Consider the following 16,307-nt stretch of genomic DNA (forward strand, 5'->3'; position numbering starts at 1 on the left):
CACAAACACCTTTTTAAGGCACCTAAAAGCTTTTGTATTTTATGTCATAAACAAAACGGGCAAATCTCTTAAGCTTGTTTAACCACAGACGTTATTTCAGGCATCTGACCAAAAGCCCATTCAAAAAAAACCTATTGACTTTCAGATGAGAGAACTAGAAGTACAACTGTGATAACTCATTTCAATGTTTTAAGACACATTCCTGCTGCACTCTATCAAGATGCACAGCATGTTAGTCGATAACAGCAACTTCTATGCTGGTTTGCAAAGATAAGGCCACAGTAATCTTTACAGTATGACCTCGGAGAAGGCCGCATGTTCATGGTGTGAAGGCCATTTGTCTATGAACTCAACAAACTCGACAAATATGCTAACCTCTGAAAGGTCAGTGAGACAAACGTGCGAGAATAAAAGAGAGACTTAAACAAATGTGAATACAGCTGAAGTTGTTGGCGGCAATATTTTCCACACAGATGGACATTAAATCCCCAAAACTAGTGTATGAAGCCAGAATGTCTGCGTGTATGACTCCTGGTGTGTGTTGGTGTTAAGAGCTGCAACTGTGCAATATGAAAATGCATCCACAAAATGGGACAAGCAGACGAGAAAATACCCTGGAATATTCTCAGGAGTACATCTGAATGAAAGGCAAGCGAGATACAAGCGTCACCAGCTTTAACAGCAGCTTTTACAGTGCACCAAAGAGCACTACGGACTGGAGTCATGCATCAGTCGTTTATGAGGGAGGCTTCCAGCATTGAGTTAGTTCCCCCATCTTTAAGACACTACTGACAGAGTGTCTGCCCCTTTTGTCATGCTACATTTATGCAGAGCGCTGCTGCCATCACAGCTTGAGACGGCCCTGCAGCCAGACTCTCTCTTTCACATCCATGCTGACAAGTAATATGCCTCAGCACATTGATAAGGGACCAGGGCCAATACACTTGAGTGGGCAATGGAGGAAGAAAATGTCTCACAGTGTCAATAAACTGCAGACAGTGTTTGAGCTGTATCAAATTATCATTTGAGGTCTCTCCAGCATGAAATTATGTGTTTGAAAGTGAAGCTTACAGTTTTCTAAAAGATTTCAATTAAGGCACTTTTGATAAAAAAAAACAGCACTATCAATACTGACATATCCTGCAGTATGTCATAAGAAATTGCAAAATACACACACTAGATCTGGATCCATTCAGCGATATCGTCACAAACACTATGCTTCGATAAATTTTTCATGTGCACCTACAACACACACCCTGGAGACGTCAGTCAGCCCGCTGAATTGAAAGCAATCTACAGAATCAATACAAGGTGGAGTTACCATGACCAAGAAATCAAACACAAGTACGACCTCTTAAAAGAAAGGCTGGATTGCCTTGATACCTGATTCATGTGGCAAACTCAACGCAGAGGCACATAAATTGTCATTAACTGCTCCTCCACACTCAATAAATGAAAACACTTAAAATTCAATCAGAACATTAAACATTCGGTTTCGAAATGCCATGTTTTATTGGCATGAAACCTCTTTTTGTGACTGTAAAATTGAAAGAACAACATCGCCCAGACACTGAAGCGCTCTGTGCTAAAGTGAAAGCATGTTTCATTGCTTCCTTTGTGCTGCTGCCCCGTGTCACGGTGACATGCTTTGTTCAGCGCCAAAGGGAAATGCAGTAATCTTTCAGCAACCTTCCTCCTCCAAGGGGAAAAGACACATTAAGAACGAGAACGCGTGCACGGAAACTAGCATGACTGATTGTGACAGGGTTGAAACTGAGAGGATACATACCGCCAATATTTGAGGCATAAATACTGCCGAAAATAACCTCCGTCTGCAAGTACAGCATTTTAAAAGGTGCAATGCTTCGGCACAGCGAACAACCAAAGATCGTCAAATTCAGCACACAATGCCGGAGTTCCTGAATGATTCACTGGGGCCATAGGTCACGCACGCTCTGAATTGCTTTATGATTGTGTGCTTAGAGGCATTTTCAGACTGCTGAACAGAATGAAAGTGGTGAATTGACACTACAACCCCTTAGGTTCAAGCTTCTCTGCACTGCACCAAACAATTAGCAATTGTGATCATCTCAGCAAGTATTTGACCCCCCCGGGCCAAAACAATAGCATGGAAAATGTTTGCTTTCGCTTTGAGCTACAGAAGCCCTTTACGTGAACAGTAGACAGTCGCCGGGAAACAAGCTCATGTGGCATGATTTAATACAGGCGCGCTGCAGCAACCTGCCGCTGTTTGTTATCCATCCTTAATACCCAAGCTGGTTGGACTGAGGTACAGACTGTGAGCGATGGAGGTGGAAAAGAGCTCTGCATCAACAGATGGCCGGAGACTAACGAGAGGCTGGACAGGCTGTGCAGAACACCGCCAGCCATGAGATGCTTTAACACATCACTCTTGGCATTTCAAAGCCCAACAAACAAACCACAGTTGAGGGTTAAGGCCTGCGTGTGTAGTGCTCACTGTTCTCACATCAAGTTCCTCAGGAGAAGCAGATAATTCATTAATTATTAGTTCTGGGTTTCAATGCATCAGTTAATTGTCATGATGGGAGCATGGATCATAGTCTGATGGGCTGAAAGGTTGGCTAAAAATTCATCTTTATGTAAAATCAAAAGCCAGTGTCTGCAGAGATTTAGCATTAAAAAGATTATAGCATCTTTCAGAAAAATGTAAAATCATACACAGTTGCACTTGTTTGAACAGTTTAACAAACTTGTGTGTGGGCTTGTTTTACATTTGAGATCAATCACCATCAGGGCTGAAACCGACTATTATTCCTACATCAATCAATCCTTTAGTCAATAAAATGTCAGAAAATAGCAAACAATGGCCATCACAAGTTTCCATAGCCCTTGGTGAGATCCCTCAAGTTGCTTAGCTTTGTTTTACAAATTATAATCACATAAACGCAGCAAATCTTCACCTTTGAGAAGCTGGAACCAAACCGATCGATCAAATTCTTGTCACTTGAGCAATCTATTACTCAACTAGCCACTTTAGTACTAATCTCTGTGATACAACATAAAGTGTATTCCTTGACTTAGGGCTGGATTTATTAGAAACAGGAATGTCCTGCTGTGCAAAGCGTTGCCATCCACCTGGTCAGGGGGTACTTTTTCCCAAATTCGGTGTGGGGATCCTGCTGGCGGATGGCTCTGACGGCGGTGGGTGCTGTGAACATGGAGGAGGCGCCGTTTTCAGACAGGACACGAAAGAACGCCCCAGGGTCCGGAGTTCCCACAGGCTTTCCCTGTAAACAGACAGGACAGCAGCAGCTGGTTAGTGCAGAAACTGGAAGATGGATCCAGAGCGAATAGCTGATTTTTATGGAAGATCAAAAACATGACAGCAATATTTCTACAATGTTCCACAGTGCAAATTTGCTTGAACCTTTAACTACAAAGCATGAATATTCATAGAGCAGCTGTTTAAATTGGATACGATGCCCTGCAGACAGATGGGCCCAGGCATCCACGGATTAGAAAACACAGTTGTACTATAGGAGCACTGTTTGTTTAGAAGAGGAGATACAGACAAAGGATGCCTGCAGGCAAGTGCCTCCAACAACAATTTCCATAGTGTTTCTGGTATTCTACTATCCTGTCCCTCCAGTGAGAAGACAACGGCAGAAGAATGAGAATGGTAAACAGCAGTAGTGAATTCTGGCTGTCATATTTGCTCTGGATAAATATTTGTCTTTGTGTACTAATCAGAAGAAAGACAAAGGGCTGACAAAATCTTGCCTGAAGATAAACAGGCTGATAGAACAAGAGCTGGTTGTCTCACGTGGCAAACGCTGATCAAACTGATCACGTGTCAAACACTGATCAAAGACAGATTCAAAGAGTGGCCCTCATAAGAAACACACAGCAAGATGCATAAAGATCAACCTCGCAGCCCTGGTCTGCAGCTTTTGTTACATGCTAATAATCCTCCACGTAATAAGCAGCCTGCATAGCCAGTGGGTAGCGGACTCTCAGAGCAAAGCCAAATTGCCTGTAATAATCAGATGCATCAATATCAAGAGGCTGTTCAAAACATACAACCATGCAGAAAATATTTCACTGAAGCCTGTTTATTGCTTTACCACCCATCTTTATGAGAAGTGAGGTGTGCTGCATGTCAACGCTGAGCTCCTTAAGGCTTTGAACTGACACTGTTGGATAACAACCAACGCTTTGCTGAAATACACTGAACGTATTTGTTCCGGTCTATTCCACTATAAGCTCCCATACATGGAAATGATTGAGATGTTTTTGTTGAGATATTGACGGGATGAATATAGAGAGCTGTGGTCTGACTCTTGACTGTGAACTGTAGCAGAGTCAAAAATGGCAACAGGGTAAAGCACATCTTGAACTCAGTTGACATAAACCGGAGTCATTAACCAAATATGGATGTATTAAGCTCGCAGAGCCAACAAAGGCAGATACCAAACTGACATTAACCCTCTGGAGCTGGAAACCCCACCAGCGTCACAAAACAGAAATTTCAGCAAACCGCTTTGAAAAGCTGCCAGTTTTCATGCTACAAACACACACACGTGATAGAAAAACAACACCCACATTTCAAAAGTCAAAAAGCAGCTCTTGGTGGCCCAACAATTTGCAAATCGAGCCTATTCATATGATAACAGGGTAATAATTCAGCAGTGGTTACTGGGGCACTATCAGGCCAGAAACCGTGTGAAAGCAGCCGACTTGACTCCTATAAACAAGGCTGTTTGGGCTGTTTCTCACACTGAGCGAGGAAGATGGCACACAGCTGCTTCTCTACCGCTGAAAGCTTGAAACAGATCCTGCAGGCCAGCGACGACGACGGCAGCTTCTCCTCGGATGAAAGCGACAAGGACGGCGAGGAAGAACGTCGAGCTTCGAGTCGATCCCAGCGGGGATGTTTGCGATGAGTAAGTGAATTATTTTACCTCCGTCAACTCTGCACAGGCACGGCATATCATATTGTTTCCTATGGCTAAAACTTCTGTCACAAAGCAGCTTGTGTGAAAGTAGGCTAAACCTCCTCCTTCAGCACAGCAGACTGGAAAACTGTATCATGTCATGCAGGCTGCAGCCAGCAAAGTCAACTCATCACCCGTAAGCTTAAGTTAGTGTAATTGAAAATTTTCATTCTTTCCTACTTATTTTCTCAGTCTTTGCTCCCTTTCGTTCAGAGCAGCCCTCTCACTGATGATATATGCATGTGTCATCATCACATCCGGCTCCTGTAGCGTAATGTTGCCTGCCACGCAAAACAAGATCGTAATATTCACTGGAGCCTAGTAAATCAGTCTCATGGAGGTTGTGACATTCCAGACTGATAGGCCATTACCTTGAACAGTGGGGAGGGTCACTGTTAACGGCGTGTTGACACCTACCTCATTAATATTCACTATGTCAACCACTAGCTTTGAAAAAAGGTCTAGCGGTTTAGTAGTTAAACCACATGAAATTTCTGAATGATTTTTTGTTTTTTACAACATCTCAGCACCTCTGAGTTTTTGAGTAGTGTATGTTTACTGCTCTCAGGTTACTGGTGCTGAGTGTGTGCTGAATATAAGCATATGCAGCTCTTTGAGATCAATGTTTTATACATAGGTGAAATATATAAACATTTTAAGGCAGGTTAAAGTACCTCAAAGGTGATCTGGTTAAAACCTGACTTGTACTGCTTTGCAAGTTGTGTAATTTGGGTTTTACTGCACATGCTCTGGCATTTCCTCTCTGTAACCGGTTATAAACATTGAACCTCGTCTGCAGGGACATACCTCATAGAGAATTGTGCTGTTACCGTGAAGCAGAGGGCCATAGCAGATGTACGAATGGCCGACCACCCAGCCCAGGTCTGACGCTGCCCACCAAACCTGCAACAGGTTAAAAAAGGTAAAATATGTACAGACTCCCTACATATACGTATATGTATGAGTGTTGCTCAATAAGCAGAGAGAGTTCTATTAAAACTGTCTTTCAGTTCCCTTTGCAGCTTCAAAAGCTAAGGTTAGAAACATCTACAGGCCCTATAAATGTAAATCAAATAGCTTCTGTTATATAAATGATAAATATAAATGAAAACACAAGCAAAACATACTACTTGCAAAACTTATGACCCTTCAGTTACCATAAATATTCCACGGTGATCAAATCTTCTTTCAAGTACAGAACAATCTGTCTCTATCTGCTGCCCGCGTGCTCTTTGTTCTCACGCACGGCTCTAACTGAGAGGAGGGTGCTTTATTGCCTTACATCTCCAGGACGGAGTCCATATATATTTGACATGGTCCATTTCAGCATCACAGCATAGCCTGCAGTGTCTCGCACAACACCCTGGGGGACGAGATAAGAAAAACATCATACAAGTGACAGGTATTGCACTCGGCGAAGAGGCAGGGGTTTAACATCAATGTAAGCACAGTCGCGATGCACGGCTGTATTTTGTTTTTAAATGACTGCTTCTCCGACCAACTGCAATTTCCGACTTTTATTAGCTAATGGTGCTGCATGAATATTTCTGAGCAAAACAGTGTGTCCTCGTCTACAATTATGAGTTTCTCTCAAAGTTATGGTCTCCCTACAGCAATAACCCAGGAAGTCACAGTAAGTCAGAGAGAAAAGAAGCAGGCAATAACAGAGCTATTAAGCTCAAGAGCCGGCCAGCAGGTGGATATTTTATATTATCTGTTGGTCAAAGGCAAAATGGTGCTATTTGAAAGGAGCTTGGGGTTTGTTCCATTTGAAAGAGCCTGCAGGCAATTCCTCCTCCATGAGCTCCAGCTCCTACTGTGGAAACGCTCCGTCTTATTTATGTCACAGTGATGGTGTTTAGATTGGGCCTGAATTGTTTTGCAGAGTCAAAGAGCAGATGAGTCACACAGAAGCTGCACACAGACCTGACAGCATTTAAAGAAGCAGGGCCCAGAGAAAAATCTCATAACTGGCCTTTGTGAGAATGTGTGTTTACATGACTTCTATAACTCCATGAATCAAGGATTGATTTCCATTTTCTCCTGCTGCTGAACTTAACCCTGTCATGTCAGTACCTTTGGCGTTCCTGTGGTCCCGGATGTATAGAGGACATAGAGAGGGTGGTTGGAGGGAAGTGAAACACAGTCATGCGGCTGAGCTGTGGCCATCTCTTCCTCCCAGTCCAGACTCAACTCCGGACTCATTGACACTTTATCCTAAAAACACAGAAAAACAAGAAGCACATACTGTCTGTGACTGCTCTATATTCATGGGTGCTCATATGAGTTATGCTAAATTTGCAGATTTCAAATCTTTATACGATTCTGTTTAAGCTCTTCAGTTCTTTCTCCCATCAGTCACTGCAGTCTGTTGTAGTCGCCGACAGAGATAATGTCAGGTCACAGATTAATGGCCCTTACCTCTCTGGCACCTGTCTCACTTCCGACTTTTGTGAATCTCTTTGATACCTTTAATTTCATTAACATTTAAAACATTCTGGGAGTCCTGATCATCTTTCTTTGGTTCTAAGCGAACGAGCTCAAGACTAAAACATCTTTTAATACCAGGCAGACACTTGAGGACAGACAGCGCATTGGCCCATCGCGTCGCCAAGCCAGTTAGAGTTAAACTCTGCTGATTTACCAAGGCTTTCATGTTGGAAGTCGCACTCACGGTACCGCAACCTTATGCTGACTGAATACAGTACTTGATAAAGCAGCCACCACCAATGTCAAAGTGGAGCTTCACATGATTTTACACAGGGACTGTGTTTCCACTGAATTTTCTGTGACAACTATTTCACTGATAACAGTCTAATGTCCACCATGTCATTGAGAGATACCACTGGTAGAGCACCCAAACCAAGTGGAATAAATCGTGTACCGTTCACTGAAGGACACTGCAGACTCAGATTGAGGTAAATGGTGTAGCTGATAACTGATGGGAGGAAGGAAATTTGAAAAGAACGATGGCAACGCTGTACAATCAATTCAAAGAATAATTTGTTTCCAGGGTCTAAAATTCAGCACATTTCTTTATGCTTGTGTAAAGGCCACATTAATGACTATTTGCGTGCTGTATAATCATTCGCCTCAGCTCAGCCTGCTTCCAAACTGGATCTGTGCCAGGCTGCTTACAACAGGCTGCAACCTCCATTCCTCAGCTACCAACGCTCTCGTTACACACGTTATTTCAGTCCCTCTTATCTACTTGAACTGGCTATACTAGATCATTTCTTTGTGATTCAGTGGCAGGATTTGTAACAGTGGCATCTAGGAAATCATTCTTTGAAATCTATTGCTTGAAATTCACTCCAATCACTAAAAGCTCTGTTCTCGGTCAGATCCGGCATCCCTCCGCCTTGGGGAAACCTTTTCTCCTAACAGCAGCCATACCGTGACTAAACTAATCAGATTTACATATGGCCACCATATTTCAGATACATTTACATTCTGTCACATAACCTACAGGCTTAGGAACAACACTGTGCTGTCAGATTGAGCTTTATGATACTCTGAGCTTCTTACCATGTGAGGCCTGTTGTAGATGAGGACTTTAGAGGGCCTGTGAGAGCTCAGCTCCAAGGCCTTCTCCACTAGAGGGATGTACTCTACTCTTCTGCCTGGCTCGATGCCAAATGAGGCTGTAACCATCAGCTTGGGCTGAGAAACAGATCAGGTGAGAAATTGTGTTAAAATGTAAAGAACTTATAGCATCATGATATGTTTCTATAGCTGTATTAGTAACAGAAGCCAGGGCTCCCATCATACTTCATAACTACCTGCTTTGCTGCATTTTCAAAAGGGCGGTGTGAGCCTGTTGCCTGTGGCAGCACTCAAGCATCGAGTCAAATTCAGTTCACATAAGCCTTATTAAAAGCATGTCATAATAATTCCATAGTAAGCAGCAGGCTCACAACACACCTGGGGTGTTCCTACAGGAGTAGTAGTATTTCCTGTATCTTTTCCAGACTTTAAAGTTTGGAGATGATGCCGACACACAGCTGTGGTTAGCTCAGGAGCTACGGCAAGGTTAAACAAGGGCCATTCACCTGCCTCTTCTCGACTTTACTGCTGAATTACATAAGGAGATGTATTTCCATGGAAAGCGTCCTTGATCAGATCTTATGCCAACACTATAAATTATTCACCTGAAAATAATTGAGTGTACCTCAACAATAAGAGTTTAAACACTTGATCAAGTAGCTGGCAGCAATACTTAATAATACTGTATTTCTTCAAATGTATATTTGTATAAACACATCACTCAACGGAGACCATTATCTTCAGAAACAGTCCCTGTCAAAATGTCAGGCTGGTTCATTAATCCTACTGTTTTCCCTGTAAGAGAATCTCAGTGCAGATGGCACTGACATCCTTCTTGAGTGTATGGCTGTGAAAAGAAAAGGCAAGCCAAGTGCTTTCCACAGAGCATGATTCATTTTGAGATGAACAGAAGAAAGCCTCAGGCACCTCCGGCTTTCAGTGTTTCACATGTTTTGCAGGGTGAATGCCACATGGAATTGTTAATTGCAGACTGCAACACGTAAGTACATACAAACAAAAAAGGCCATTACATGTCCTTAGTGCTCAAGCGAGTGGCAAAGGTACTGAAGAGTGACACTTAGATAATAAAGATTATGTTGTATGTTGTCGTGGCTAAAGCCAAGAGAAATCTCAACTACATGGTGAATAACAGGATTTTCTAACCTTGGCATGAGTGATACGGACAGAAAGCTCTTTCGATGCGAAGCCGCCAAATATGAGGCTGTGTGGAGCACCAATCCTGGCACAGGCCAACATGGTGAACATGGCCTGCGGTACCATGGGCATGTAGATGACGACCAGATCTCCTTTCCGTACCCCATGTTTCACCAAGACTCCTGCTAACCTCGACACCTGGAAGAAGACACAGAGGAGACAATACAGAGGGCTTCATGTATGTCAGCATGAATTATGGTGAAGTTCACACTGCACTCTTTCAAACGTCTGCATAAATCTGTTATAGATAACTGGTCATGACTACTACAATCAACAGAAACCAATGACAGTAAAAAAATATTTTGTGCATGGTTTGTCGGGTTATTAATGTCACTGATTACCTTCAACTGAACATCGACTGAAAAATGAAAGAACGCTCTGTTTTTTGCAAATTAAATTATGTGTCTTTTTGCTCTGGGTTAGGGTTAGCTACACTTCTGTTCATTTAGAATACATTTTGATTATACTGTGTGCAATTTAGTCTTGATTAAACCGAAGCAACTGCCAAAATGCCAATTAAGTTAATCATTTCCTTTTCTTCTCATTATTGTGTTTTGCTGTCTTCCATGCCAGCATTGCTTCAATCCCGCTGCCTTTGAGGAAAAACTTGGCCAACTGTTTCTGTCGAAGGATGGAAAATGTATTTATCGTCATGGCAACGCTGGCAGATTTTAATTTCAGAGGTTGGGTGCACGCCTCACAATACATTTTTTACCACAAATCCTGGCAATCCAGACCAGACTTTAACAAGAAGACTAATCCAGTGCTTTATGCTGTTCGGTTCTGTGACTTCTGTGACTTGTGCTTTTAAAAATACAATTCACCTGGTCCTGAAGTTCCCTGAATGTGATGATCTGTTTCGTTCCAGTCACCGGGCTGTCGTAAATGATGGCAGGCTGCTCCCCACGGCCGCTCTCTACGTGACGATCCACAGCATTGTAGCACACATTCAACTTCCCGCCAACAAACCTGACAGAGACACAGTCCACCAACAAGCAACGACAGTGTTCAAAGATCAAATACACACATACATATATTTTAAACGTGTGTACAGATAATATGAATAAATAAGGTGAATAAACTATATCCTATGCCACAGTCTCTATCAACATATCTGTAGAGACATACTGTTCTTAAAGTGTATTTTTGGATGGTAGGATTCTTTGCTTTTACCTAAAAACAGAAATGAAATCAACTGCAGGAAAACATATGCGGCTGCCTTTGCCAGCAGCACACAGCAAATTAATGCACTTGATAAATGGACAGTTTCCACTCTGGTGCTGTGCATATAGTATGGATGAAGAGCAGCAAGCAGACTGAGCAGATGGTGTCTGGAAACTGCTGTTCTGGAAGCCAGAGAGACACGGTGGCTGTGTCCTTCATTTTTAACAGTCCCAGATTTAGACAGCTCTGATTTTTGCTGTCATGTTAGATGGTGGCAAAACCACCCACCAAACACAAACAAAAAAACATCTTCATTTTCACCTCATTATGGTTATGGCGTTATGGCAGCAAGGTATCCGTGGGCTGCCGTGCATGCTAATAATGTTTGCTATCCCCAAGAACATCAGGCAAGTGCAAACACATTCAGTCCTCCTAAACAGATAATATAAGGCCTTTGAAATTATTTTTAAGTAGCATATAAAGATTTTTAAGAAACTGTCAAGTTATGGGGAGCCCCATGTTATGCAAATAGGAGTTGGCATACACATTCAAACCAAACAGGGCAGGTGCAGAGCCGAAAGAAAGAAAGAAAGAAAGAAAGAAAGAAAGAAAGAAAGAAAGAAAGAAAGAAAGAAAGAAAGAAAGAAAGAAAGAAGTAGCTGGAACACTGCAGGGCTCCAAAGTCCCAGTATTGTGCTACTAGCTAGCGTTACCTAATTACTTACACTTGAGTTAGCTGATTAGCTAGCATTAGCTGATCAGCTAGCATTAATTTTCTCAACGATAAATACAGCAAAAACTTAAAAAAAACAGCATGTAATTTCACTGACCATGTTTGAAGACATTTCAACACTGTTTAAGACAACCCTATCCATGTAGAAGACAAAAAAAAAAACTTTAATTTTAACCGTGTAATAACTTTACCAAACTTTCCGAGCCAAACAAAGATGGCTACCGGATGTGACGAAACGGTACGCTCCTCAGGTCTCTTTAAAGACTCGTCCCCAAAATGTCTTGTTTTACTGTTAGGAGCACTTACGTACGTTAATCTCTTTGTATTTTTCCTACAATTACTTTAAATTTGCAACTAAAACGTCAATGTCTTTCTTTGTTGCGACAAAACAAATGAGAAATGTCACTTCCGGCTGTTCAACTGTAAAATAAATAAATATCTATCAACTACGTACAGTAAGTTTCTGTGGTGGGGTTTTTTTTTCAGTCTGAATCATCAGGAAACTATAACCCGCAACTTCCCTCAAAGTTTCAAATGCATTTTTGCAGGATAACAGATTACACAGAATTACAATTTACGAGTCTAAAGTGTAAATACACACAGGCTTTGGGGGCTGGGGTGCGTGAAAATAGGACTACAAATACTGTAGACCTCTTAAACTACAAACATGGCGGTGCTAAGAAACTGCTGATGTGATTGGGGGGTGGGGGTGCCCGAAGAGTTTGTGAATTGTAATGAAGTGATTTTATTCAAATGTTAGCATGTAACGCTCAAAAACGAATCAGTTTTCTTTTTATTCTGATCACGAACTTTCACGGTTCATGAGAAATGGGGATAGGCTCCGAATTTCTTTAAGACACAGGCTGCAGTCAAGCGCAAGTTGTTTTTTTCCCAAACACAGTTGAAATATGAAAGTGTTGCACTGAAAAACGCTTCTTGCTGCGTTGCTTGCTTGTGACTCTGAAACCTACCAGTTTGGAAACACTGGATCCTCAACGTGCAAAGTTTTACTCCACGGTTCAAACCAGTTAATTTCTTGTGCCACCTCACCCCAGAACCTCTCTGGGTGGTCCCTCGCTGCGGTGAAAGCTCGGCCGTACGCCGTGTCGGACGCATAGTTTCTGCAGGACTGCGGTGCGAAACGCTTGTGGAAGTATGCAGACGCAGGCGATCCCGCTGCGCTTTCGCCACGTTGTTGTGCAGCAGAAAGTGTCCACAGTTTCCTCCCGAGTGTCCTCTTGCGCTGAAGGGGGGCGCAGCGACTCAGAAAGTGTTTTATTTGGACGTGCATTGCAGCTGTAGTTACTTCAAAAAAGTGAACTTTCGGGCGTTTCTCGGTCTTCCGCTGTTTTCCTGCAGGTAAAGGGACCGCTTCTGCTATTCAATCCAGAGCGACGTCATCCGTGGGGCCACGTAAAGGGACAGAAGCCTCCTGCAGAAAACTGTTCGCCTACAGCTCTCTCAAGGAATGCGAACACACTGGCTGTTGTTGATTCAGGATGAAGGTTGACCTTGAGCCAGAAACAAATAATCAGACCTGTTACACAACTCATAAACACGCGGCACTGTGAACGGCACTCTGCCGAAAAATGAGCAATTGTGGCACACTACAAGAAGTTGTGCAAGGAAAGTGTGTAAACGGTCGATTAGTTATCAACTATTCTGATACTCCACTCTTTGGTTTGAGTAACTGTTAAAGAAAAAAAAGTCAAAAATCCTCTGAAAATCTTTCTTAAGTACAAAAGTATTTGCATCAAACTATATTTAAAGTACCAGTAATTAAAATGCAGAATGGGCCAATGAAGAATTATTTGTTAGCAAATTCTACTTACTGATGCATTAATGTGTTCATCACTTCAGTGGTTTAATCTATAATAGTGCACGGATTTATGAGCAGGTTTAATCTGAATCTGCCAAGAGACTCAGAGTAACTAAAGATGTAGTGGAGTAAAAAGTACAGTTAGACTCCACTACTTGGAGTACATAAGCCTTCTCATGTTCAGAATGCAAACACCTCTGCTTCAGTGATCAGGGAATGTGTTTAGGTCCTTGTTCGAGGATATACATGAACACAACTGCTATGCTAAAAGCTCAAAGTGCCCGGTGTCAAGCCGGGTCACCTGTTCTGGTTTCGTCACAGCGGCAGCTTGTCCAGTCCTGCCTCCTCTCAGGCGGCGTCACATGCGTCTGCTTGGTCACTGCCATCATCCAAGCCTCTGGTAAATACCCATAATCCATCTGACCCCCCTGGATGTGACCCCTGCGCACCGGTGGCCCTGGTTGAGTAATTTGCCCGTCTGATATTTCAGATCATCTGTTTCTATTTCTACATGCAGAGCAGCGTTTTCCATCACGCAGTCTGGAAGCACCCTGCACTTTCTAGGAAACCGTTAGCATTGCCTTGCAACTACTGGAGTCATTCCATTTTCACCAAACACTTGAGTTTGAATTAAGTTGGACAACCAATTTGGAACTTTTTCAGCTGCTTGGCACTTGGACGTTTGTCCCAAAACATACAAAATATATAGAAACACAGCACTTATTATAGCTTTTTGGCCAACATCAAATTGTCCATATTCTTCCTCAATCCGTCACCATCATCATCTTATCCCTTTTCAGCTTTTCAACAAACATTTATTCAAATCATGTCATCACATTGCAACAGAGCATGTAAGTTAACAATCTGTATTCATCAAACACTGACAGGGATGCCTCCCCTCTCCTCCCGGGCTGTAATTTGTCAAAAAGTGTTGCTGAACTCTTCCATAAGTCTTTTTCTAACAATGCACAGGATGTTGGCAGAATGGGCATCATTCCCACACTCTCTGGCACGAGACGAGGACAGAGACAGCACTAACTAACAGCTGCTTGTGAAGGCCAATCAGACCTAAACCAAAGTCCAAGATGGCTCAGCATGTCCCCTCCTTCTCGCCCTCTTCTCTGATTTGATGCGAGGAGCGTCAGTCTTCTGCAGCAGAAACCAGTCGGCTGCCCTTCAGAAGCAGCTAGAGGCAAATTACCAGAGTTTATCTACAAATGTGCTTTTTCTCCCCCGCAGAGTGTCTGAATAGGGATTTATAATCAAATTATTTTGAGGATGATGATTGCTGTGTAACACTTTGAATGAGTTTTGGACGCAGCAGTAGGCTCGTGAATGAGTTCACTCAACATTATTTACAGTTAGAAATAACTGAAGCATCATTGCAGGTTACTACAGCAGAGGGAATTTACTTTAAGAAACGAACAGAATGTACTAGAGATACTATAAGTTTATGTGGTACACTGGTGACGTAAGTCCAGGTCAAAGCAGGAGAAGCCCGGGTACTACTTCAGAAATATAATGTAAGTATAGAAAAGTACAAGTACACTTTTACTTTTGTGCTTCATTTAAAGTACGTTGGACATATACTTTTAAGTGTACTTCTAAATCGATGCCATTAAGTTTTACTTGAACGTATTAAAGATAAATAATCAAATTCTGCAGTAATCAAAGAAGTAGTAGTAGTAATTGTACTGCAATTGTGTTTTTAATTCTCATAAATCACGATTTTCACTGGTGGACTTGAGTACATTTGAAGCTTGTAAAAAGTAATTTTTTTTAATTGACTTGAATACACTGAAGTATACTTGAAGGCAACAAAATAGCGATAACAAGAGGTTGATACATAAGAAGGATTTTTAGGCTTTGGCACCTTTGAGATGTGGCTGTAGCTCAGAATAAATGGATCTCTTCATATTTTCAGTGTCCGTCTGCGAGCAACTAAAAAGCCACATAAACAAATTTTCAGATTTTCCTCTGCAATAATTTGACAAGAGGGACAATAAACTCCTCCCCGATGTCTCCTCAAAGGAAATGAGATTAAATCACTCAGGAGCTGCAACAAAGTGAACGACTCATTACTTTTATGTCATGTATTATTCCATTTCCAAGCGAGCGCACGCTGTTTCCCTGAAGGGGGCGTCAGCAGCCTCATAGTTAGATCAAAGTTGTGTTAGCGGTTAAAATCCCTGGGCAACAGCATGATGTGTGAAAATCTGTTTTGCTGATTCTCCGTTTAAGTGCCTCAAAGGCAGACATTTAACCCAAAAGTTGCTCCAGTTGCAAACAATTGAAGTCTGTAACTCAGCCTTGAGCAGTGAGAGAACATCATCATGGAGCTTCTTCCATTATTTGTTCCTTTAAAGAAAATTGTACATTTGCCTCGTTAAAAAATAAATGCTGTTTTAAAGATGTCGATCAGTAAACCTCTCATGTGTTTTCATGATGACCAGCAGCTGTCTGATGAAGCTGCAGCCTGTAACATTAGACCTTAACACACATTATTACAGAAATGCACACTTTTCTCAGATAACCAGGAAATTTTCATCTGTTTTTTCTCAATGTGACGTGCCATATAGATCACAATCGATACTGCACAAGGATTAGAGTCAAGGGCTGTCAGAATTCATTAGCCAGTATTGCTTTTTAATAAGTACAGATGAGCCATTATTGCGTGGACATGTGTGTGTTCATGTAGTGAATTGCTTCTGCTCTCCTTCAGTGCAGATATACAACAAAGTGACAGCAGCATCCGACAGAACCAGACAGAGAAATCCAGATTATTACAGATTTTAAACACACAATGCAGAGTTTTTGTCTCCCCCTTCTGGCAGTGAGAGTAATTACATAGACT

At 42.1% G+C, this 16,307-nt stretch overlaps 1 protein-coding gene across 1 annotated transcript in view; it reads right to left on the reverse strand.

The window, feature by feature from the left end:
- Positions 1-13,135, reverse strand: part of acss3 (acyl-CoA synthetase short chain family member 3) — a 33,956-nt gene extending 20,821 nt beyond the window's left edge. The window contains exons 1-8 of the mRNA XM_070991636.1: positions 12,606-13,135; positions 10,562-10,706; positions 9,687-9,875; positions 8,505-8,639; positions 7,053-7,193; positions 6,259-6,339; positions 5,784-5,879; positions 3,118-3,269 (exon numbers count right to left, since the gene is read on the reverse strand). Of these exons, the coding sequence (XP_070847737.1) occupies positions 3,118-3,269; positions 5,784-5,879; positions 6,259-6,339; positions 7,053-7,193; positions 8,505-8,639; positions 9,687-9,875; positions 10,562-10,706; positions 12,606-12,925 (1,259 nt within the window). The 5' untranslated portion in view covers positions 12,926-13,135. The remainder of the gene's footprint in view (positions 1-3,117; positions 3,270-5,783; positions 5,880-6,258; positions 6,340-7,052; positions 7,194-8,504; positions 8,640-9,686; positions 9,876-10,561; positions 10,707-12,605) is intronic.
- Between the last annotated feature and the right edge of the window lie 3,172 nt (positions 13,136-16,307).

Source organism: Chaetodon trifascialis, chromosome 22 (assembly GCF_039877785.1).
Source record: "Chaetodon trifascialis isolate fChaTrf1 chromosome 22, fChaTrf1.hap1, whole genome shotgun sequence".
In the NCBI taxonomy this organism is placed as follows: domain Eukaryota; kingdom Metazoa; phylum Chordata; class Actinopteri; order Chaetodontiformes; family Chaetodontidae; genus Chaetodon; species Chaetodon trifascialis.